The following is a 26365-nucleotide window of genomic DNA, read 5'->3' as shown; positions in this document are numbered from 1 at the left end:
GGCTCCTTTTTAAACTATTAACTCTTCCCCAACTTCTTGGGAGATCTCAAGCTACAAATCTGAGAAATAATTCACATGAAGGCTTTTAGATTATAATACAGTAGAGTGACTTGAAATTTATTTACATTGTCCTGTCAATATTTTAAAGAACATGAGGTCTCAAATATGGTTTCAGATCTGCTGAGCACTTCTACCTAAGGGCTACCTATCTGTGTTGCTACCACTCTCTCTTTTGTTGTCCCTTAAGAGAATTGAGAAGAAATACTCCAAGAACTATTTCTCAAAGTGTGTTCTGCATAATAGTTCCTCAAGATGTGATGAAAGGGGCACCTGGCTGATTCAGTGGAAAATGCTTGCAACTTTTGATCTTGGGGGTTGTGAGTTTGAGTCCCGTTGGAGGTAGTTTACTAAAAAAAATAAATATACTTAAAATAGATGTAATAAAAAAAATTTCTAAGGACAAATAATTTCAAAAAGGTCAGTTATGCAAAGTTAAATTGGTTTCCTGGGGTTGGGGATGGGAAGTGTGTAGCAATGACCCTTTAATACACTGATATGCACTGTGACCCAAACAAAAGAGGTAAGGAAAGGGAGATGTTGGGGAGGTGGTATGGAACGAGCAAGAGCAAGAACTTCCCAACTTTTCTGACCTTAGAACCCTTTTCTTGGATGATCATCTAGTAGCTCTGGTGTTGAGGAAGCACATCCTTGGAAGAAACCCTCAAGGCATTCTTAGCTAAGTAACATTTGTATCCTTAACGTGGAGCACCACCCCTGGAGCATAGAACCTGATAAATAGCCAGTAGGAGGGTATGGGAAAGTGAGAGAAACATGCCTTTCTACTAACTCTTGGCTTACCTTCTCAGATTAAACTATAAACTTTTAAAAATTATCACTATCTATTTAAAAACAGAATTGTATTCAATTTTAACATGAAAGTATTCAAGTATTATTTCTAAACTTTCACAACTGAAATCTACTTCTACCACCTGTGTCTATTCCAAAATGTTTTTCTTGATGTAGAATGGTTAGTTTCAATATGTATTTAATATGCTAGACCTAAAACTTGATATCCTTAGAATTGTCTTCCAACACTTGATGTTTTTAGACTTGTCATGAAAATACAAAATCACATGCAAAACAGACTTGAAAAAACTTCAGAGCCTAGAAGGAATAAAACTCTCTTAAATATGCTGAGTTTTTAAAGTATAATTTAGTTGTTTTTTTTTAATCCAGCTTTTGCCCTGGTGGTGAAAATCTCTGCCTTCGTAATTTGATCCTAATGTGCATGCTAATCATTTGTGCTACAAAGTCAACTTCACTGTGGCCATTTTCTTCACCCTTTCCTTTCTTACTGCTCTCCAGAGCCTTGTTGGTACTCACTATTAAATAACACCAGCATCAATTACATTAACCCTTTTAGAGGTCATGGACCTCCAAAGACTGACTGACTAAACATATATTCCTTATTTAAAACTATATTCTCGGGGATCCCTGGGTGGTGCAGCGGTTTGGCGCCTGCCTTTGGCCCAGGGCGCGATCCTGGAGACCCGGGATCGAATCCCACGTCGGGCTCCCGGTGCATGGAGCCTGCTTCTCCCTCTGCCTGTGTCTCTGCCTCTCTCTCTCTCTCTCTCTCTCTCTCTCTGTGACTATCATAAATACATTAAAAAATTTTAAAAAAAAAAAAAATAAAAATAAAAAAAAAAAAATAAAACTATATTCTCAACAATCTGAATTATAGGGATAAGGACACAATTATAGTCACATTTAGTAAACTTAATGCCATGATAGACTTGTTCAGACTCAAGGTCTTAGAAGAATCTGTAAAAGGGCCCAGGCATGAATACACGGTAGTCAAGGGTCCCTAGAGTCTGAGGTTTATAACCACCACTTATGCAGACCACATACTCTGCTCCAAATTGTCATTCCAGACCTCTAGTTTGGGGTACGCTGATTTAAAACCAACACCTTAAAAAAAAAAATAAAATAAAATAAAAAAAATAAAACCAACACCTTCTGGGCACCTGGGTGGCTCAGTCAGCTAAGCTTCTGACTCTCAATTTTGACTCAGGTCATGATCTGGGAGTCCTGAGATCAAGCTTACCTTGGGCTCCGTGCTCAGCAGGGAGTCTTCTGGAGATCCTCTCCCTCTGCCCCTCCCCCCTGCCCAATCTCTCTCTCTCTCTCTCTCTCTCAAATAAATAATCCTAAAAAAAAATAAGATAAAACCAACACCCTCCTCTATACACACATACTTTAATGTGAAGTAGTACATACAATCTATGAATTTAAGTGACAGAAAAGTGGTGTCTGAGGTACATTTAATATACTATTCAAACGTAGTAGAGAAAAATGAATGTGCAGGAGGAAATGTACATGCTTTCAACTACTCTGGGCTTGACACTATTTAGGGGACGTTGGGAGATGCCTGGGTGGCTCAGCTGTTGAACATCTGCCTTCAGTCTAGGGTGTGATCCTGGGGTCACAGGATCGAGTCCCACATCGGGCTTCCTGCATGGAGCCTGCTTCTCCCTCTGCCTGTGTCTCTGCCTCTCTCTGTGGGTCTCTCATGAATAAATAAAAAAATCTTTTAAAATAAAAAAATAAGGGAAGTTGGCCAAACTGCCTAAGCCTTCTCAGCCTCAGCTTCCTCATCTATAAAATGGGGCTAACACTGCTACTCCTCCCAGAGTTGTGAGAAAAAAATGAAATTTATTGTATGAGAGCAGATGGGGATTCAGCACAGGGAAACCCCTAGTTAACGACCAGTCATTACTCATTCTCTAGTTGTCTACTCTCGTATTTCATGCCCTCTCCTTCGCCTCAGAGATCACCCATCCTGAAAGCATCCACTCAATGCACATGACTTAAAGCATTACTTGAAATCCAGTTCTGGGTCTTCCATTGCCTATGGGAAACTGCTTGCTATATGTAGGTATCAGTATCGCCTCAAAACTCAGTCCACACAAAATTAAACTCATCTTCCCTTCCCCACATACCGGTCTCCATCTCCACTTGTGATGCCTAGTATAATACCCTTCCTCCATTATATGGCATTCTAAACTGGTTTTATCCCTCTCCTTCATCCCACATACCCAGATAAATCAGGAAAGTCTGTCCTATTTCAATTCCATAATATCTCTTCTCTGTTACCCATTTGGGAAACACTACTGTTTGGTCCAAGATAGTGAGCAGCTTCGTGGGGTGGCATCTGTTTCCCCTTCTCCTACTTTGAGCACAGGCAAGGCTGTCATATTAATCTTCCTTAAATCACTCTGAAAACCCTTCCATGGCTGCCTATTTCCTTCCCGTCAAATATTAATGCCTTCCCTACAAGTACGACCTCTTCTCTCTACTCGGGCCAGGTCTCCTTTGCAGTATGTTAAAGGCTTCCTTGCCTTTATTCAAGCAATTCCTTTCATTTAAATGCCTCCTCTCTCCCTGTTCTCTACTGAAATCTGACTATCCCCCCCACTCTTTCTAAGCCTTATCCTTCAAGGCCAGATCAATGGCCATTTTCAGGTAGCCCACTCACCAACTGGTCCATCTTTTCTTGTTTTCCCCGTTCCCTGAATCCCTAAGCACCCAATTTAGCTCTCATTATTGCTATTTCACCCTTAGCACTCATCTTCCTGACATAATTGAAAATTTTTAGAAGTCAGGGTCCCTTTTCCCAAACCCACACAGGATTTTTTTCAGGGCAGGATTAATATATACAAAGACATCTGACAGATTTAGTTTCCATTAATATCATAATGGTGGAGACATTTTCATGGGTTGTGCAATCTGCTATAAGCCTATGAGACAGGTTTTATAATTGTTCCCATTTTACATCTGGGGAAAGTGAGGAGCCAAATGTTAAAAGAAGTTAGTCCAAATAAACCAGCTGGTGAGAAACTGAAATTCAAACCCATGCAGTCTGGCTATACAGCCATTACTCCCATCAGTATAAGAAGGTGTTCAATTCTATGGATTCTAATAGCTCTTCAGGGTAACAGTAGGGAAAAGATATCTTATAAGGAAGATAGAAGGCATTAAAGGAGGATCATTAAGCTGGGGATAGGAAATGAGACACATATAATACACTTTTTTTAGCATAAAAGAAATTTTACACCAAAAATATATTTAAAATTAAATTCTTTTGCTATTATAAATAACACCAAAAGGAAAGATTCTTGCATATAGTATTTATTGTACTTCTGAAGTACTAAATAAGGGATGTCAACTGCTTTTTTATGGCTTTCAATGTATGTCATCAAACAATGTCCCAAGAGAGTCATTTCAATTTATTCAGCAAATCAATAAAGTACACTTGAGTCAAAACCACATGAGCAATTAATATTCTGTTAACTTTTACCAAAGTTGCAGGTGTAAGAGAGTCTCTGTACTTTCAGTTAATTTGATTATCTGTAACACTGAACACATTTACATATTAGTTTACTATTTCGTCTTCTGTAAATTAGCTATTTGTTGCAGAGATGCATTTTTATGAGCTCTTTACATCATAGATTTCCTAAATAATGATGTGAACCTTCAGCTTTTTTATTCTTTATACAAAAAGAAAAAGAAAGAAATTAACAGGAGGGAAAGAAAAAAAAGGCGCTCTCTCTTCCTTCTGTCCCAGTCTATTCCACTCAGTATTATGACTCCTGATGCGTCAGGGAGGGGTGTGAAGAAAAAAGAAAATGTAAGAGAAAAGAGAATAAATGAGTACTGAATAGACAAAAACACATACGGAAGAGGTAGAAAGGAAACTGAGAGCCATAGGGAAGAGTTTATACTAACCCCCAAGATTCTCTTGGGGATCCATGGACTTGGGGGAATATTAATGAGCTACTTCACCATCATTCCAACCTTAAATGGTCTTCTTTATCCTGAAGCTATCCTGACCTCAGAACGGGAAAGAGGCAGTGGGGTGGGTAAAAGAAATAGGGGCTTCACTGGTGGCTAGAGCAGTATTACTGGGAGAACAGGAAGATAATTGTGTGACTTTCAGCTATGAACTGTGAAAAGTCTTATAATGGAGCTATAAGCAAAATGTTAGGAAACACTACAGAGGTGTGACTTCACAGGCAGAAGAAAATGGCAAAACCATGTAACAGGTACTATTGGCTGACATACTCCGTCACCATCCCCACCCTCTGCACTGCTGGCAGATTTCTAATTTTGTTCTAGTGTTGCTCCACCCTCCACTTGACTCCAGGAAATCCTGGTGAGCCTAAGCCAACCAATTACAGGGTTCTTTGCCTCCCCCTCGCTAGAAATTGTTTAGGGATGAGTATGCAGCCCTCCCTATCTCCTCCTACAGGGAAACCACTGGAGGTTGTTGGCTCAGCAAAAGAAGGTCAGAAGAGCCACATCCATCTTGGGATCATGAGGGCAGATAAGGAAGGAGAAGCTGCCTAATTTAAACAATTTAAAAAAAAAAAAAAACAAAGAGGGAAGTTAGGTCCTGGTTGACATCATCAAGCCATTAAACTAACCAACTTAGTAGACACCCTACCTCTCAATTTATGAGAGATTAATTTTTTAATGTTGTAACTATTTATTTTTTTAAGATTTTACTTATTTGACAGAGACAGAGCACAAGCAGGGAGAGCTGCAGGCCGAAGAAGCAGACTCCCCACTGAGCAGGGAGCCCGATGTGGAGCTTGGTCCCAGGACCCCAAATTCATGACCTGAGCCAAAGGCAGATACTCAACCACTGAGCCACCATGCACCCCTGTTTTAGCTACTTAGATTTAAGGTTTATTTCTTACACCTGAATCATCCTAAGTGGTTCATAATGAAAAATCTTACAAGATCATCATCATTATCACAATGCTACAAAAAAAAAAGCAAATTTTCATATCTTCACTGCTACTAGAGTAACAAGAAGTAACCATCTATTTCCAGTTTTTCTTCTTGCTATTTTCTTTAACATTATACTAAAGTATCCAGAAATCAAACACTTCTGTTTAACAATTTTCAGTGTATCTAGCAACCTCAAAAATTAGACTAAAAATAGCTTTGAAGAGTTTCCTTTCTAAATAAATGTTCAAATAGTTGTTTGTGAGATGTTACAGAGAACAGCTAAAAAGAGTAATATTATTTTCACATGATAAATAAATTCCAGTGGTTTATCAACCAAATGTTTTTTAAGTAAATTCTATTATACAACTGATACAAAATTAAAAAGGAGTCTATTAGGGAACCTGGGTGACGCAGTCTGTTAAGCGTCCGATTCTTGGTTTCAGCTCAGGTCATGATCTCAGGATTCTGAGATGGAGCCCTGCATCCATGGGGCTCTGTGCTCAGCAGAGAGTCAACTTAAGACTCTCTCCCAGGGTACCTAGGTGGCTTAGTCAGTTAAGGACCTCCCTTCAGGTCAGATCATGATCTCAGGGTCCTGGGATTAAATCCCATGTTGGGCTCCCTGCTCAGAGGGGAGTCTGCTTCTTCCTCTCTCCTCTGTCCACACCCCCCTCTAAAATAAATAAATCTTTAAAAAAGAAAAAAAAAAAAAGAGTCTATCTCAGGAAAAAATAAACTAAGACCTCCCACACCACCAATGAGCATATTAAAACATACTGAAAAGGGATGCCTGAGGTTGCTCAGTCGGTTAAGCATCTGCCTTCAGCTCAGGTCATGATCCCACGGTCTTGGGATAGAGCCCCAAGTCCAGCTCCCAGAACAGCAGGGAGTCAGCTTTTCCCTCTCCCCCTCCGTCCCACCTGCCCCACACTTGTGCACCTTCTCTCTCTCAAATAAATAAAATCTTAAGAAAAAAAAACTACTGAAAAGTGCAAGTAACTCTCAAAAATCACCTTTTAAACAGTACCAAGTTTGACACAATGCATAAATTTAAAATTGGAACATCATGCTGTGCTAAATTCCAAATAAATAAGAAAACAAAAAGTACTAAAAGGGAAGAAATATTACTGTACCAGAAACTTTAACCATTTCCAGAGTGAATTCCCACAATATAAATAACAATGCCTCTTTAACAACTGAAGTTTTTACCAGTCCAAACACTTTTTCTTTGTAACACTACACATAAAGTCCCATCCATTTGTGCCTGTTATAAAAACATCAGCACTGTAAATCCAACTGGTCCATTATTAGAGTGGACCAGTGTTTTCCCATCCACCTTGACACAGGAACTTACACCTCTTTAATAAGTCCCCTTGCTTCATGTGAGATGTATATCTGCAACATACAAGCTGCTGAAGAATGCTGCTGAAGATGCTATAGAGAATATTCTCTGAAAGTATCCCTTTAAAAAAGTATCATATTGAATCTTAAAATAGCAGAATTGCTAAGGTAGGAGTTCATCCACATCCATCCATGGAAAAAAGAGAACCTTTGCCAATTTGTTCAAATATTTCCTGAGCACCTATTATGTACCGGGGATCAATCTAGCACAGAGAATAACAGCAATGAACAAAAGAGACATGGTCCTACTCTTCGTCAGCTTGGTCTAGCCCAGGGGTCAGCATACTTTTTTTTTTTTTTAAGGCCACAGAATAAATATTGACACTTGTAGACTACAACCTTGCTTTGCAGCATGAAAGCCGCCACAGACAATATGTAAATGAATGAGTAGGATCGTATCCCATTAAAACTTTGTGGACAATGAAAGTCAAATTTCATACAACTTGTATGAAATAAATTATCATACAATAATCTTTTGATTTTTTCAACCATTTAAATACACACACACACACACACACACACAATTTTGGCATTCTTAGCTTGCAAGCCATATAAAAAACAGGTAGCTGTCCAGATTTGGCCCATGGACTATAAAGTTTTGCCAACTCTCAGGCCAGACAATATCAATTGTATAATTATTTGTTTATTATTTTAAGCATTCAAAGGGAAAATACTTAAGGCTATGAGAATTTATTGAGGAGATGTGGCCTGGTTTGAAAGATCAGGGGAGTCTTTTCCAAAGAAATGACTGGAAGGCTAAAACTTAAGAGTAAGTAGCCAGCCAAAGGCCAGGAAGAAAACAAAGAATCTTCCAAACAAATGACTAGCAAGTGGGAAAGGTCCTAAAGGGAGAAGAAATACAATCTACTGAGGAGTCTGTGAGGTTGGAGCACAAAGAGTACGATGCCTGGCATAAGAGGACAATGACGCTGGAGAGTGGGAGACCAGCCAACAAGGAGTCTTGTTGGTTAAAGTCAGAGATTCTGGTCTTTGTCCTAAAGGCCATCAGAAACCATTAAAGGGTTTTAAGCAGGAGAGGGACACAACCAACTCTGGATTTTTTTAAAGATCACTAAGAGTACAGTACAAAGAAAAATTTGAAGGGGGCATGAATAATACAGGGAGATCTGTAAGCAAGGTTCTGGCCAGATGATGGAGGCTTAGACTGGGGTGCTGGCAGTTGAATTTAGGAGGTAAAAGAAGCAAAACGTGGTGATTAGATGAGAAGAAATGAAAAGTAGGCTCCTGTATGCCTCAGTTTCCAGCTTTCACACCAGGATATTGGTATCCTTCAGTGAACCAGAGATTCTGAAAAAGATGTGTGTGTGTACAAATTTTGAGTTCAGTTTTTGACAAGCTGAGTTTGAGCTGCCTCTAAGATATTCTAGTGGAAGTGCTAAGTCATCAGCTGGATATTAGGATCAGAGGCCAGAACAGAGTTTCTTTCAATTCAGTAATTCATTTTGGGAATTGTCAGCATACAGACTGTAATTGAAACCATAAGAGGGGATGAAGTTACCTAAATAAAGGTATGTTCTCCATGGTTTTCAACCTTGGCGGCAGAGAAGAATCACCGGGGAAGCTTCAAAAAATTGTGATGCCCACGCAGTGACCTAGAACCACTGAAATCAGAATCTCTGGGAGTAGGACCCAGGCATTACTGTTTTATTTTGTTTTTAAGGATTTTATTTATTTGACACATAGAGAGAGAGAGCACAAGCAGGGGGAGAGGCAGAGAGAGGAAAAAGTAGGCCCCACACTGAGAAGGGAGCCCAACGCAGAGATGCAGGGCTCGATTCCAGGACCCTGGGATCATGACCTGAGCTGAAGGCAGAGGCTTAATGGATCAAGCCGCCCAGGCATTAGTGTTTTTTTAAGTTCTCCCAAGTGTTTCTAATATACAGCCAAGGTTGCAAAGATAAGACTTAAAATATTAAGAATTAACTGTACTACAAAAAAAGCAAGAGATTAAGAGTAGGCTTCTAGTCCCAGCTACATCACAACATCTTTCTCTGACATCAGACTACTTCATAGCTTCTCAGTTCTAGTTTAGCTCAACAGAAAAGTGAGACAGTAGGACTGGTTTATCTCTGATATCCCCTAAAGTCCCAAAAATCTGAGCCAAAGTTACAACATGGAAATATTTTTCTTCTTGGAAGGTGGGAGGTGGGGGCAGGAGGGGGTGGAGGGTTATATGCAAAAACAGCTATTAACCAATTACCAGTAGCATAATAGAGAATGTATTTTTATAAATAATTATCCTCCCAAGCCAATAACATTTCTAAATGATAGGATGAACACATCAAATAGTATTTGGTAGTATTTTTAAGCCTGGGAACATTCTAGCCAGACTACTTTTGCTATAGTATGTTGTTCCACAGCTAGAAACTGCAGGAAGTTCAAAATGGTGGCATGACTTTAACTTGGAAATTCCTTAATTCAGAATTGTATTGAGTGGAACCTTTTTTTTTTTTTTTTTTTAAGATTTTATTTATCCATTCGACAGAGAGAGAGAAAGCATAAGCATGAGGAACAGCAGAGAGGATCCAGCCCCATTTCCAGTTCCCGAAATGAGACTGGATCCCAGCGCCCTGGGATCATGACCTGAGCCTAAGGCAAAAGCTTCACAGACTGAGCCACCCAGGTGCCCCAGTGGAACTTTTCTAAAGACAGTAAGCTGCAATGTAAGATTTGGGAAGCATGCATGTGAACACAGGAACACAGAACTGCGATCCAGAAACCAGGGTTAAAGTTTGGATCTGTCACTCGGTAGTTGACTTCAGCCAAGTTTCCCAACCTCCAACTCCTAATTTCCTCAGCTGTAAAATGAGAGTAGAGTCAACTTCGGAATTACTATAGAAATTAATACCTGAAAATGGCTGTGGAAAATAACTGTACAAAAAGCATTACCATTTTTACATTATTTTCCAATTTTAACAGTAACTTTGATTTACATATTTTGAGGAGTGGGTCTTCCATACTAACAGCAGAGCACTCAGAAGTAGGAAAAAAACAAAACAAAACAAAACACATCTTCATGCCATGACTTTTTAATCCCTAGTTGTACCAAGTCTACTTTCCTGGACATATTTTAATGGAACAATTTAGTTTCTGTTGGGAAATCCCATCACACTCTTCAAATACCATTTTTATCATCTGACTCCAAATTCCACAAAATAGATGGAGACTACAGTATTATTAAAATCTGTTAAGGAACAGTTAACATACTCAAAAGTTAACCAGTATTAGTGAACCACTTGGCTGTTTTTTATTACTCCCTCGACAAGATGTAAGAGCTAGAAAAAGACAGTTAAATTTATAGCTCTCAGTTTGAGGACCATGGGACAAGACAATAGACAAGCACTATTTCTCCTAAAGTCAGACAGACAAGAGGCGGTTTGTTCAACCAGAAAGATACTCCTCTATCTTTCTCACAATTTCTAAGGTTAGAACCAAAGGACACAGAACTTCAGAGCACTTGCAAAATCTCCTGGCCTCCAAAGCACTGCTGTGAGAAATAATGATCTAGCCATTAACGACAAAGACTTACGGCAATTTGCTAAGTAATCTTTGGAAAGCCTGCTTCATTCAAACGGGTTTGTCAATGGAAAAGAACATTTCATAAATCTGAAGATTTACAAGTGAACTTTGAAGTTTAACATTGCAAGAATAGAAATTATGTCAGGTTATAACAGAACAAACGAATTATGGAGAGTTGGGAATAAATTTTAAGAGTCTTAGGGAAGATTAGTGCTGTAAAAAGAAACTCAAGACTATCTCACTTTTATGTTCCCTTCAAAGAGATTTTTAGGCAAAGGCTATCATGTGTTTGGCTTGTTTTGAGCAGCTACTAATATTAGCAAATAACTCATAGTGGTCACTAATAAAAATCATAATTAAGAGTTCTATAAGAGCCCTGACTCACTAGATATTCTTAAGATTCTTAGATGTACATAACTGATACAGCACAAATTATTCTGCCAATAATTTGCTCCTTCCGCAATGACATGCAAGTTAGTATAGAATGTGACACTTTCCTTTGATCTAAATCCTAAAACAGGGTAATTATTTTGATGGCAAATTATGATATCCAGACACTGCCAAGAAAATGAAAATAATACCAGGACAGGCTAAAAGAGATGAAACAGTTGGGAAGACCATAAACTCTTTCATGAGAGTCTACAACATAGCAAGAGACTAGGAGGAAAAATAAATTACATTTCAAAAGTGAATCGCTACTACAAAAAGGAAACGTACTATATTTACATTGATAAAACCTGCCAGAGCTTTAAAATTGCTGACGATACCACTGAGAAAAGCTAAGCTGAACTGCAGAGTACCCCGAAGCACGTTGTTTTGATGTGCTGTGCAGGTTATCATTAGAGTTTGCAGACAAGCTTTTTAAAGATGTTACAGCCACTGCTCCAGCTAAAATATAGGCATTGAGCAGAGCACCAGGAGAAAAGGAAAATCCTGCTCAATTTTGCAAACTGATGGTACCACTGACAGAATAGGAAGGAACGTGGGAAAGGCAGGTCAGTTTTAACTTAAACAGTTCAAATTTGAGCTTCAAAGAGGATAGCTTGGTAGAATTAGTCAACCAGCCTATGGAAGTGAAAACAGCACATGGGTCAGGGCTGGACTCATATTCAATGCTACTTGCAGCCAGATGTTCAAATGTGTGTACATAATTCTGTTTACTGAATATTGCTGAGCAACTATTCTGTACAAGGTATATAAGAGTGAGGCACTGCAATGGATACAAAAATGAGGAAAACAAAAACAGTTCCTATACTCAAGAAGCTTACAGTCCAGTAGAAGGGATGAAAAGAAACCTATTCTGCCTGAAATTATCACTGAGGCCTCCAAGAGAGGTTCAAAGTGATGCGAAGTTGCATTCCTATTTTGTTTCAACATAATATATATAGATATATTATTCTAAAACCAGAAATACTCCTGAAAGGGGCATTTAAATGCCAGTAGACTGGTAACATTTCACAAATGAAGAATGATGCCAAAATCTCAAATTGAAAAAAAAAAAAAAAAAAAGAGGAGCTCTTTGGCACAAAACCTGCTACTCAATGCTCCACTGAACACTACAAGTCCCTAAAGCTGAACTTAAAGGCATATGACAGCTGTCAATTGGTTATAGGAATCTAGAGGAAAAAAAAAAAAATGCATCCCTGAGGGTGCATGACATGCATCTTGTCTGTAGAACGTGGCATGAAGGAAACAGTGACTACAAGAGGAGGAAAAGGCAAAGAAAACGTATGTGACAGCATTCTGAAAAGTAAGATGTGGAGCTAGTCAAATGCAAGACCTATGATTAAAGCAGAGTTTTGGTCCAGCGTTCCTCCCTCCCAATTTTAACTGTTCACACACTGAACAAGCCATCTACAAACTATCAATAATTTCCTGCCTTAAAGGCATTTCACCACCAAAAGAGGATGTAAGGTAGCCCAGCTCTTAAAAGAAAAGCAGTATGAAAACACCTTTTTATTGAAAATAATATGTAAGTAAATGTTAGACGAATAGCACTCAATTAGATTCCCCCTCCCCCAAAACTCCCTAACCAGTGGAAAGGTATTGTATAATCCCACACCTTTAACTGTTAATATGAAAACCCTGGTCTATCGACCTCTGCTCCATACCACCAACCACACATAGTTTTCTTTGCTATTCCAACTAAATAGGAAGGTTTAACTAACTAAACCAATCAGCCTGACTGTGATCCTAGTAGGGGAGGGGGAAAAAAAAAAAAAAAACAGTAAGCAAACACCCCCCCCCAAAAAAAAAAGAACTGGACAAATGGGTTGGATACTTGATAAAACATAAATGTCCTCCATTCATCTGCAATTCTAGTCATTTTCTAACAGATCTCAGATTTTCAGAACAAGTATGCAGGTTATTTAAAACTGAGTTATATATAGTCATTTAGCAGCAGCAAAACACTTCTGGCATTATCGCAGATGCTCGATCTCCGGAGGAATTTTTTTTTTTTTTTTCCCCAAACTAGCATTTTTTCTTCACCAAGAACCAACCAGCCTTTATTTCCAAAAACAAGAGCCCTTGTCTCCCCCAAAACAAACAAACCAAAGACCACAGTTAAATTCTACGCTAATGAAACTGTGAGATTACATCCCAGGCGTTGTCAGAGCCTATTTTTCATACACCACCGCCAGACAGTTTGATGCAGTATTCCTGATTGCTTTTTATCGTATTTGTAAATACACTCACTAATCCACTAAATTAGGTAATTTACAAACAGGTCCTCTCAGTTATTAGTGGCCAGCAGTCAAGTTCCATTACATTTGATCCTTATACAGTTGTCTAAACATTTCCATCCAGGTTCAAGGCTCGGATCGGCAAGGGAGAGGGAGGTTAGCGAAATTTGGATGGGGGCAGGGTGGAAGCTGGGAGAAATCTCTGCATCTCAGCCCTCAGCGACAACATTCAGCCAGTGCCCACAGAAAAACTAAATTCGGCACCTCTTCCTCCTGTTACACTGGCAACAAAGAGGGAGTTTCCGTAACGCTCCCGTCCCCCCCCAGGTGCCCAATCTCCCGCCCGGCTTAGGGGCAGCGCTCCCGCAGGGGCCTCGGGTGCGGAGGCCGCGGAGCCGCGGAGCCGCGGGTCGGGGCACGGGGGGTGGGGCGCACGCCGGCCGCTGGGGTCCGGGCAGCGGGCGGTGGAGGGGCTCGGAACGCGCTCCAGCACTTGGACCCGGGGTCGGGGGCCACGAGCAAGGGGCAGGACGGATGCCTGATGGAGCAGACACCGCAATAAGATGGCAAAGGGGTGAAGAGCCCACGCTGGGGGGCACCCCGCCTGGGGGCACAGCACGCAGCCGGCGGATGGGGAAGGGGAGACTCCCAGGGGATGGGAGGAGAGGCGCCAGGCCCGAAGACGGGGACCGGGTGCCACCTGGGGCACAGCAGCGGGCAGGCGCCCGGGCCGCCTCTACCTGCAGGCGGCGGGACGGGCCGCTCAGGTGTGACTGGGAAGAGGAGGCCAAGTCGGGAAGGCGCCCGCAGAGCCGGGGGGGGGGGGGGGGGGGGCGCAGAGGCGGCCGCGGGGGCACCTGCGGGGGCACCTGCGGGAGGGGGGCACCTGCGGGAGAGGCGCCCTCCGGAGTGCGCGGGGGGCTGAAGGGGCGCACGGGCGGGGGAGGCATCCGGGCGGGCGGCCGGGAGGCGGGAGCCCCTCACCTGCGCGGCGGAGGAGGCGGAGCTGCAGCAGCCCATGGCGGGGCCGGAGGAGCCCGGAGGCGGCGCCCGGCGCGCAGCTACGCCCCGGAGCCCCTCGGCATGCGAGCCGGCGGGCGCCCGGGGAGGGCGCGGCCTGGCCCCGCACGGCGCGGCGGCTCGGGCGGCGGCGGCTCTGGCGGCGGCGGCTCGGGCGGCGGCGGGGCGCTCAGGACGCGGCGCGGCTCGGGGCGGGCGCCGGCCACATCCCCCGGCGGCGGCGGCGGCGGCGGCGGCGGCGGCGGCTGCGCGGCTCCTGCTCCGCTCCTGCTGCTGCAGCTGCTCCCCAGCGGAAAGGGGCGGGCGGCGGCGGCGGCGGCGGCGGCGGCGCCTCCCCCTGTCCCCCGCCTCCCGCCTCCCGCGCCCAGTCCCTCTCCCGCTCCCTCTCCCTCTCCCGGGCCGCCGCCTCCTCCGCGCCGCGCGCGTCTCCCATCAGACTCCCCGCCCCCAGTGCAGCGCCGCGCCGACAGCCGGGCGGCGGCGGCCCCAACGAGCCCGGGCCTTTCGGCGCGCGTCCGAGCCTGCGCAGCGCCGAGCCTCTTTGGCGGTGGCACCGAGGCACGGCGCTGCCTCGGAGCGGGAGGGCGCCGGGGGCTGTGGCGCTTCCGGACCCGGCAGGCTCCGGCGAGGCTCGTGCACTCCTCGCTCGCCCTGCTGCTGGGCGCGCAGCCCGAAGACCCCGCTGGCACCTCCCTGCTTCCGCGGGGGCTTCTTGGCCCGAGAGGAAAGTGTACACACTCAACCTTGCCTGGTGACGGAGTGGGTGGTAGACGACGGGGAGAGACCTGCATCTGTTGCTGCTGGCCCCGTTTTGCTGATGAAACTGAGCGTTTGCAGGAGACAGCCTAGTAAGATGCACGCAACCCCAAGGTCAAAATGTTTACAAAGAGCCATGGATGGGGAAACAGGTAGCAGGTTCGCCGAGTCTCCCAGTGCACAGCGATGTTGGTCTGAACGAAACTTTCGTATGCAGGATTGTCCGCAAAAAGCAATAAGCCAGTATTAAGTCGTTCCTATTAAAAAGAGTTAACTGAGGACGTACTTAGTCCCAGTAACGTATGGGTACTGGGAATGAAGAAGTGAACCAGAATGACAGCTTCTGTGGTCTTAACCAGTCCCCATTGCTACATTAATACCCTGTGGACTTGCAACAAGTTAGAATAGGCGTGGTCGCCACCTTCCAGAGACGTACAGCCCTGGGGAAATAGCGTCCAATAAGGAATAGGGGCCCCGGGCTGGCTCCTTAGTGGAGCATGTAACTCTTCACCTTGTCTTGAGTTCAAGCCCCACGTTGGTGTAGGGTTTACTTAAAAAAACAAAACAAGGGGATCCCTGGGTGGCTCAGCAGTTTAGCACCTGCCTTCAACCCAGGGCCTGATACTGGGGTCACGGGATCGAGTCCCACGTCCGGCTCCCTGCATGGAGCCTGCTTCTCCCTCTGCCTCTCTCTGTGTGTGTCTCTCATGAACAAGATCTTTAAAAAATATATATCCTTTAAAAAAAAACAAAAAGGCTAAAGAAGCAAGTGTTTAAAAAGAAAAGGCGAAAAGAAGCAAGTGAAAGGGTGGCGGGAATAAAACTTAAAGATCAGGGTCAAAATTAAGAGAACCACCTGCCAAGCACTGTTGCAAGCCTTTTACAGGTTTCATTTCATCCTGCCAAAGAATGTCTCAAAGACGAATGGGGGAGGGAGGGGAGTTTCTTTACAAAGGTGCAAAGCAGTGAGGCTTTAGAAGGCCTACCCAAATGAGAGACAGCAAATTTTAGAGATTACTCCAAGTCTAGGGGGAAAAAGACAGCACTGAAGTCAGTTGACCTATGTGCATTGAAAGCCAAGGGAAGTCATAACAGGAACCTGGAGACAGCTAAAAAACAAAACAAACAAACAAACAAAAGACCAATGAAGAATCCCTGATTGGTGTGTTCCAATACCACTTCCTAGATCTGTGACAGCGGATGAATCACCTTTCTAAACCACTTTCTTGTCTCCTGTGACTTGATGATAGGAAGACCAGGAAGGGTTATCTTCAAGATCAGATAAGAAAGCGGCTAGTAGGTAGAGCTCCACTCCACAAGTACTGCTTGAGATCATCAATGCTTCCTCTGCATCCTATCCGCGTTCTAGTTCAGCCTGTTCCAAGGGTGCACCGTACCTCTGGGCTAGTAAATCCTCAATGTGTTACCAGGAACCATCAAGCCACTATATAGAAGTGAAAAAAATAAAACTTGAATGGCTCTCGTCCCAATTCTGATTATAAACTTCACAATTAGACTGTAAACTCCCTGAGAACAAGGGAAAGGATTTTCTTCTTTGTATTTCCCTCAGCTCTCTCAAATGTTTGTTGAATTATTCAATGCAGTCAGGAAGAAAAAAAAACCTTCCCTTGAGATTTTCCCTCAAAGCCTCAAAGTACATCTTGTTTTTAACTGAGGGAGGAGGCTGAAAGTAAAATTACAGTCTTAAACAAGAAGCCATCTGTCTTCCTTCTTTATAATCAAGGAAAGGGGAGTTGTTTCTCTTAGCAGAGTCAATATGGGAGCATTTCTCCCAGATTATAAAAATCTTTTTGGCTAGTATAGCTATTCCATGTAGTAGCTAGTGCTTATTTTGTAATTAGAGCTGCAAAAGCAGATAAATACGTAACAGGCTGTGGCAGTGCTTCAGAAAAAAATAATGTATTTCACTTTCTTGGAGGTCTCTTTCGTAGATACGGAGGTTGGGTGAATATACTTGAAAGGAAACACATTCCATTGTGCTTGACTGTTATGAAATCGGTTTCCCTTGAAGGGTTAATGGAACTAGGAGTTCTAAGATTCCGCGAGGGGCTTTGTAAATATACTAATTATGTATGTATGCATCATATATGCATATGAATGTGATGTTTTAAAATTATACCTCGTCATTAGCATAAGAGAAACTAAGGGCTCCCGACTTGATATTCTGTACCTTCTAAGAAGGAGTCTCTTTCCCATCCCCCTCATACCCAAAGAAGCCTCATAAAAGGAGTGATTTAGAGGGGGACAAACTGCTGTTCCTCTTCTTCACTCTTTCTCATAAACAAGCACGTTCAGGATTCAATGAAAGCTACAGAAAATTCAGAAATTGCGAAAGGTGTTTTTTTTTTTTTTTAATTCTAGCCAGTGATCAAGGTACTGATCTCACTACCATGAGGTGTCATCAAGGCAAACCACTTGGGAAGGGCTTAGTTTGTTTTTCTTTTGAGAGAAAGAGCGTGGTTTTTTGTTTTGGTTTTTTATTTTTTTCAACTTATGTAAGAACAGCATCTGCACTAACCAGGATAAAATTATAAGGTCTATCAATCTTGGTGCTGCAGGGTAAAAGCAGATCACCAGCTGAGCCAGCCAGAAATGCTTCCCAGTGGTCTAGTATTGCATAATTGGCCAAGTGAATTCCAGGGTTTCCAGTTTCAGATGGAGGGTTTGGTGCTGGTCACTCACAGAAGGAAAACACTGAATCACTGGTCTTTCCTACGATTTTAATAATGCCTGACTAATTGTTCACAGGATTGCTGGTTTGGGGGTACAAATATAAATGCATCTATGTATGTGTATGCCTGTAACTGCTCAGAATCATCCTCTTTTTTTTTTTTTTTTTTTTTTGTAAAAAGTGGCATTTGGTGCTTTTGGCTGTGTTATTTACATTTTAGCACATACTGTGTTCACAGCCGCATCCCATAAGAGCACATTTGCTTCAGCAGAGCCCCAGCCTCCAGATCTGCCTCACAATCTCCTCCTGGAAGCATTGGCATATCACCCCTGGGAAATGCTCCAGAAGCAAAAACTAATTGTAACCAAGGGCTGTAACTGTTCATTCATTACCAGAAAGGCAAGAGCAAGTCTCTATTTGAGAAGATGGAAATGTATCGCAGGCTCCCAGTTAAGTCTTGAAGTTAGAAACCCCTGAAAAGAGCTTGCCTGAACTCAGGCGTGTGACAAAAAAAAGACAGCGTTGTTCCCCGCAAGACTCTAAGAATTATAAATCCTTAGTTCTGCAACTTAGTTTCTGCCTGTACTTTAAGTTGATGTCTCCCTGGTGTTAATAACTCTATCTTTTATTTGTGGTTTCATGTGGATTTCTCCTGCAATATCAGGCAATTTGTAAGTTCTCTAAAAATGCTAGCTGTGAATTTGTGTTGGGGGGTGGTGGTTAGCTTTTCCCTTATTACTTTCCTGAATGACATTTTTAAAATCTGCAGTTATCATTTATTCAATAATTTTTTAATTGAGTCTTTCTTATGAGCTAAGCATGTTTGATTAAATATCACTATGTAAACATCAGTCCTTGGGGAGTTCAGCTGTTTCCATCATACAGTTAGCATTGGTTTTTATTTTGAGGTGGTTGGGTGAGGAAAGAGAGGAAGGGAGACAGGATTATGAGTATTCATGTGAGAAGGAAAAGAGGCAACTTGTAAAGTAGGGAAATCCATTTATTTAACAATATAGGTCTTGAGCCATTATAATGAGCCAGATACCTAGCTAGATGCCAGGGATTCAAAGATAAATGAGGTACATTTTTTGCCCTTAAGTCGTTTACATTTTAGTGAGGTGGAAAGACATTTAAACTAAGAATTAGAGTATAGATTAAATGTAATGAGAGGAATGAGTCCACATGCTATATAAGCTCAGAGGAGGACCACAGAGATTGATTTATTTTGTTCGTTAAAAAAAATGCTGCATTACATTTTTCCCTCTGTTAACTCTTCTTATCCCCACTAGACAAGTTCCCACTGTGTACCAAAAGACTAGAAAAGAGGATGGTATCCAGGAATAGGTCACAAATATTTCTTCAACAAATAACTGCATTTTGTCAATGAGTTCCCAGAAATTGACATTTACAAATGCCTAGAATGTCTTAAGGAAGAGTTATCAGAAATATTATATGATTTTTTTTAATGTTTGGCTTTTTTTTCTGTAAAACATCTGGAATGAAATATATTTATTTTTATAATATTTAAAGTATAGAAGGGTTTTTGTTTTTTGTTTTTTAAGAAACTGTAACCTAACACCTTGGCAAAAGACAGTGTTAACTATATAAATCTCTTTAAACCCCTAGATGCAAAAGTTACCATAAACACACCCAACACAGAGATAAAAAATCCTTGCAAAGTGATATATAAAATGTTCACTGCTACAGCAGGAATGTTCATGTCCCCCAAAATTCATATGTTGAAATCCTAATTCCCAAAGGTGGTAGTTTTAGAAGGTGGGCCTTTGGAAGGTATGTGGGTTTTAAGGATAGAGCCCTCAAGAATGGGATTAGTGACTATAAAAAAGGTTCCAGAGAGATCCTCAGTCTCTTCCACCATGTGAGGACACAGAAAGAAGTTGGCAGTATGAAACCAGGAAAGGGCCTTCACCAGAATTCCATCATGCTGTCTAGCACCCTGATCTTAGGATTTGCAACTTCTAGAACTTGGGGAATTAATTTCTGTCGTTTATGAAACACCCAGTCTATGGAATTTTGTCATAGCAGCCTGAACAGACTAAGATTTTTACTATTGTTAATACTCAGACGGTTCCTATTAAAAAAGTAAAAGCCAAAAAATCCCTAAAAGCACTCAATAGAGAAAGAAACAGGCAAAGGACATAGCAGACAAAACCCACAGTGAAAGAAATACAAGGACTCATAAAATGTGAAATGCTGCTCAACTTCACTAGGAATAAAACTGTAAGTTAAAAAATTAGAAGCTATCATTCTTCACCTAACAAATTGGTGAAGATTTAAAAGCTCGATAATATTCAGTGTCAGAGAAAGTCACAGTGCTCTCATATACTATTGATGGGGATATAGTTACCTCTTTCTGGAAAAGGGTTTAAGAATTTATACCAAAATTTAAAAGATGCATTTCTTTCAGTTCAACCTTTTCTTGTCCAGGAACGTATTTAACAGCAATACAATCTCGTTTACAGTAAGGAAAAATTGGGAAAGACCTAAATTTCTATAAGTAGAATATTAAATAATTGGTTAGCTAATAGGAGATATTTTACAGCTATAAAAAATATGAGGTAGGTTAGTACTTACTGACATGGGAAGATAACCACAATACATCATCTACTAAAAAAGGTTTACCAAACAGTATTATGATAGAATCCTGTTTATATTTTATTTATTTATTTTAAAGATTTTATTTCTTTATTCATGAGAGACACAGAGAGAGAGAGAGAGAGAGAGAGAGGCAGAGACACAGGTAGAGGGAGACACAGGCTCCATGCAGGGAGCCCAATATGGGACTCAATCCTGGGACTCCAGGATCATGCCCTGGGCTGAAGCCAGTGCTAAACTGCTGAGCCACCCTGGAATCCTGTTTATACAAATACTGTGTGTTTGTCTCTGTGTATTTGTAATAAAGTCTGTGAAAAATATATACCACTCTGCTGGTAAATATACCATTCACCTTTGGAGAAGATGCGAGATTAAATTGAGGTGAGGTAGAGCAAGACAGAAGAGAGAGACTTTCTGAATTATGGACTTCTGCATTGCTGTGGTTTTGACAAACCAGGCACTGTTTTTTAAACTATGTTAAATGTTTTTATAAAATGATTGTAGGGAAAGCAGTCCTCCCAGATGACCTTTTAATCATGGAGAAATCATGCAAAGCGTCCAGAGTACAGAGAAAGAACAGATCGCTATCAAAAGCCATGATTAATAAAGACTTCTTGGAGCAAGTGGCATTCAGCTGATCCTTGAACAACAGGTAGATTTTCAGTAAGTGAAGAGAGGAAATAAAAAGATTTCTCTGGCATAAAATAACTTAAGCAAGGCACAGGCTTAGAAATGAATAAGATCTGTTGGGTGTTCCAATTATATATTGTATCACAAATCAGACTTAAGACAACAATTATTTATTACCATCTCTCACAGTTCTGGGGACTTCTCACGTGAGAGCTCTCATGTCACTGCAATCATACAGTGGATGGGGCAGGAGTCATCTCAGAATTTCTTCATTCACCTGCCTGGTGGTTGATGCTGGCTGTTGGCTGTGAGCCAGAATACTTACATGGAGACTTGCCCTATGACCTGGGCTTCCTTGCAGGATGGTGGCTGGGTTCCAAGAGTGAGCATCCGAAGAGGACCAGGCTTAAACTACATTACATTACCTTTTATAACCTAGCATCAGAAAGCACATAACATGATTTTTGTTATAGTCACAAGCCCATTCAGACTCAAGGAAAGGGATGTTGGTTGCCACCAACACCTGACCCCAACGGAAGAATTATCAATGTCACATTGTAGGAAGAGTATGTGGGATGGGAGATCTTGCTATGAGCTCTCCAGTTTGCCATGGTTCCTAATACTGGTCTCTAAAGTGTCTTCTGACAAGAGCCAGCTTCTCCCATCTACATTACCCCCTGGCTCCATAGACCTTGGAGTTCACACCTCCTACAGACAAGAGGATCAGAGAATGGAGCAAAAATGGTAATAGAACCTTTAAAAACTTCACTGTGATGATATGTTACAGGGAGGGGAGGTCTAGAAGAAGGAGAGATTAAGTAATAAAAACAGTAGGTGCTAAAGCTTTTGCCCCTAGTCATCAACTCCTCTGCTCAATTCAGCAAAATGATGCCCAAGTATGATTGATGGGAGTCCTCCATATTCTTTTTTTTTAATTTTATTTATTTATTTATTTATTTATTTATGATAGTCAGAGAGAGAGAGAGAGAGGCAGAGACACAGGCAGAGGGAGAAGCAGGCTCCATGCACCGGGAGCCTGATGTGGGATTCGATCCCGGGTCTCCAGGATCGCGCCCTGGGCCAAAGGCAGGCACCAAACCGCTGCGCCACCCAGGGATCCCAGTCCTCCATATTCTTAACAAAGCATTCAGTGTTCAGGATGCTCTTGACGGGCCTCAATTCTTGTAGAACCAGATGCTCCTATGCCTGGCAGGAAATTACTAGGCCATAGGAAGTAGTTGAACTTTTTGAGAATACCAAGGTACCACTTCAGGGAAACTAAGTGATATTTCTCTGACTGAGCAAAGAACATAGACTACCTGGGAAGGAAGCCATCTCTTGACCGCCAACTCCTCTCCTCCCAAGTGTTCCCATAGCTGGCCTCCTAGTGTGGTGCTGCAGAACAAAGTGAAGGAAAAGAGGCAGGCAGAGACTGTGAGGTCTGGCTGGACTGGCAGTTTGAAGCTTAGCTGCAGTCATTCCCAGCTTCCCTCAAGTCCTGTTAAGAGATTTGTGTTAGGTAATGAAAATTGTAGCATTAGTCTGGTTTTTAAAGTTTTTTTCCCCCCAACTATTATTATTTTATTGGACAAACTGTCAAAATCCACCTGTTCTTTTTCTCAGAGCTCCTTTCTTCCTTCTTCATTGGCACTAGACAGAGTCATTTTCCCTAATACTATGTAATTTAGAAGAGGCTGTGTCAATTGCATAAAATATTTCTAATCTCCATAATTAAGATGCTGCTGGTCTGACAGCTTTGCTCTCTTACTCCCCCTCAGCTAGTTGCAGGGATATAGAAAGACATTTTAAAAGAGTACTAAAGCAAAAATGACATGCTGTTCCCTTCCCAAAGGGCCTTCTCATGACTATCACCAGCTTCCCTAGACTCCTTCCTGGAGAGCTTCATTTATGGTTTCTTCAAAAGTAGGAAAGAGAGACTATGCCAAGTTTCTTCAGATCATTTTCTCTCCATTCCCAGAACATGTATGCCCTATCCTCAGTTTGGATTTAGAGAAAATCCAAATTGCCCTTTCTCATGACCTGTCCCCTTGGTCATCTCCTAACACAGCATTTGGCAGGGAATAGTCACCAATTAACTTGAGTCAAACAACTGAATGATGGAAGTCTGAAGTCAAGGAGAAATTTAGAGGAGTAGCAGAATATTGAGTTGGTGGCAAGAAACCTTTGAATATCATATATGTAGTCTAATTTCCTTTACTTTTGGAAAAAGCAGAGAGACAGTGATTCACCCAGATTGCCATATACTCAACTCCTTCCTCCTACCTCTTCCTAGTTTGACGATGCATTCAGGTATGGCCTATAAAAAGTCTCATTTCATCCTCAAGATAATTCAGTTAAGTAAAAATTATTATGGCTGTTTTAGAGACTAGGAAAATGAGATGTAAAAAAAAAAAAAGTGATCTAGACAGACTGGACTATGCTGCTACAACAAATTTACCTTCAGATCTAAGTGGTTTAGTAGAACAAAGGTTTCCTTTGCCCTCACAGTATTTATGACATGGTGTGTGGCTCAGATGGGAGAGGATGGTTGTAACTGCTCCATGGAATTATTCAGGTACCCAAATTTCTGGAAGTTTGAATGGATTTTAACTGCATCTTGTAAAACTTCAGGTCTTTCAATCTCTCAAAGTAAAGAAATAATGGGGTGCCTAGGCAGCTCAGTTGGTTAAGCGGCCAACTCTCGATCTCAGCTTGGTTCATGATCTCAGGGGCTTGGACCTGAGCCCTGAGTCAGCCTCCGCCCCACTGGGAGTTTGTATATCTCCTTCTCCCTCTGTCCTTCCCTCCGCTCATTTGCACATGCTCTCTTGCTCTCTCTCAAATAAGTAAATAAATAAATAAATCTCTCTTTAAAAAAAGAAAGCATTAGATAATTACCCATGGACTTTTCACTGATTTAGCCCAGAAAGGACACTTATTCTTTTGGTTGTATTTCATTAGCTAGTACGTGTCCTCACAGAACAGAAAGGGGGAAGAAATGTAGGAGAAATGGAATATTCTATAGGCATTGCTCACTCACTGTCATTGACCTATGAGGTAATAATTTGCCCACCATCCCATAGCTGTGAAGTGGTAGGATTGGCATCTAGAGCCAAGCTGTCTGACTCCATAGCCCATGTTCTTCACCATTGCATTTTCTTTAGGGACAGAAGTGGCCATGGCATAGGAGGCAGCTATACAGCATAGTCGAAAGATCTCTGGACTTGAGACAGATGGGTTTTATACCCATTTTGCCATTTACTAATTGTGAGGCCTTGGGCAAGTCCCTTAGCGTCTCTGCTAACAGCAATATTCCAGTCTATAAAATAGGGATCAATAAAACTCTTTCATTAGGTCACTGTGAGAGTGACCTTCATGAAATGTATGAGAACCTTCATGAAATGTAACTTTTCCTCAACAAATGTTTAAATCTGAATTCTTAGCATTTCTTTTTCCTGCCCCTCTTTCTGTCACACAAATGCTTCATGTGATGTAAGTCCTTATAGTGACACCTTACTGAAAGTTCTAGTGAAATTCTGCCAGAGGAGAGACATCAGTAACCTGATCCCAACACTTCCAGCACTAAAGTTCTGTTTCTATTACCAGTCCTTTTTCTGACATCAGCAATTTTCTTCACGTATTGCCAAGCACAGCTCATTCATGACTTCAGGTAAAAGGAAAGGATAATGTCGCAATGGAACTAAAAGTTGTGGCTTGAGAACAGTTTTGCATTTAAAAACACTGGAAATGCTGGAGCCTTTTTAAGAAGTAAATGTCAAGGCACATTAATGTAGAGTGAACGTAAATGCCTCCGGTTTCTCAACCTATTGAGAAAGCCCATTTGGTTCATCAGTGTAGCCTCTTCTGAACTCTGAAAAGAGGTCCTCTATATTATTTTAATGTTATTTCGAAAAACAAATTAAACATCTATTAAAGCAACCAGGTAATAGGGAAAAAATATCTTATTTAGAAGCTTAATGGGGCTTTTACTCCTGGGAAAAGAAAGTAAATTGTTTCCTGTGGGAAGGTGCATAAACTCTTTCAGGCCCTTAGGTAATTGTTTAGGAGAGTGTTGGTAGAGATAATTTACAATCTTAGGAGCTAAGGTTCAAGGCAAAAGTAATGAACTGCCCTGAAGTAAGGCTTCTTTTTCAAAAGAAGCCTGAAACACAACAACTTCTATTCCTTACTTTGCCTTTCTTGTTAGCAATGCAAACAACCTGACACACTGGTTGCAATCTTGGGCTCTGGAGTCAGACAAAGGTGGGTTTCATCACCAGCTTTGCATATTACTAGCTGTGGGTCTTGTCCTAGTCTGCGACATTGCATTGTGATTATTAAAAGGCAGAGAGCACTTGGCAGGTTTACAATGGTGTATTGGGCATATTTGATGCCTGGAACAGGTCATTTTTAATGCACCTCTCTAGGTGACAAAGTTATTATCACTAATAATCATTTTCTAATTTATTTTTCTGTTTCAAAACAATTAAAAAATAAATTTCAATTTTTAAGAACTAAAAGGTGTATTTTGTGTGAAAAATATACACTTATTCACCAAGGTATTGTACCTTGCAGTTCACAGTTTTACTATTTTGAGGTTTGTTTTAAGATTTTTTAATTTATTAGAGAGAGAGCGAGAGAGAGTACACGAGATGGGGGAGGAGGAGAGGGAGAAGCAGACTCCCTAATGAACAGGGAGCTCAATCCCAGGGCCCTGAGATCATGACCTGAGCCAAAGGCAGACGCTTAACCAACTAAGCTACCCAGGCATCCCTGTTTGAAGTTTTTTTGTTTTGTTTTGTTTTGTTTTAAGATTTTATTTATTTATTCATGAGAGACACAGAGAGAGAGAGAGAGGCAGAGACACAGGCAGAAGGAGAAGCAGGCTCCATGCAGGGAACCCGACGTGGGACTCGATCCCAGGACTCCAAGTTCATGCCGTGGGCCAAAGGCAGGTGCCAAACCGCTGAGCCACCCAGGGATCCCCCCTGTTTGAAGTTTTAAACTATAACTAAAAACCCAAACTGTGACATAAAATGATTGCATTAAATTAATCTAGTTTTGTTTCTTTACCTTTTGAATGACTGTGCTGTTATTGTTTATTTGTACTTGCTGTTTAAATGTAGGGGTGTGTCCTACCAAGGTGCTATAAAGAGGAACACTGCCCTAAATGAGCTTGAACAATTCCTAACCATTATGAACTTACTCTTGAAGCAAACCCATGAAGCTG

The 26365-nt window shown here is 41.7% G+C and overlaps 1 protein-coding gene across 1 annotated transcript in view; it reads right to left on the bottom strand.

The window, feature by feature from the left end:
* Positions 1 to 14561, bottom strand: part of SLC44A1 (solute carrier family 44 member 1) — a 192410-nt gene extending 177849 nt beyond the window's left edge. The window contains exon 1 of the mRNA XM_072842216.1: positions 14406 to 14561. Within this exon, the coding sequence (XP_072698317.1) occupies positions 14406 to 14441 (36 nt within the window). The 5' untranslated portion in view covers positions 14442 to 14561. The remainder of the gene's footprint in view (positions 1 to 14405) is intronic.
* Between the last annotated feature and the right edge of the window lie 11804 nt (positions 14562 to 26365).

This window comes from Canis lupus, chromosome 10 (assembly GCF_048164855.1).
Source record: "Canis lupus baileyi chromosome 10, mCanLup2.hap1, whole genome shotgun sequence".
Classification (NCBI taxonomy): domain Eukaryota; kingdom Metazoa; phylum Chordata; class Mammalia; order Carnivora; family Canidae; genus Canis; species Canis lupus.
This window is presented reverse-complemented; position numbering and strand designations above follow the sequence as displayed.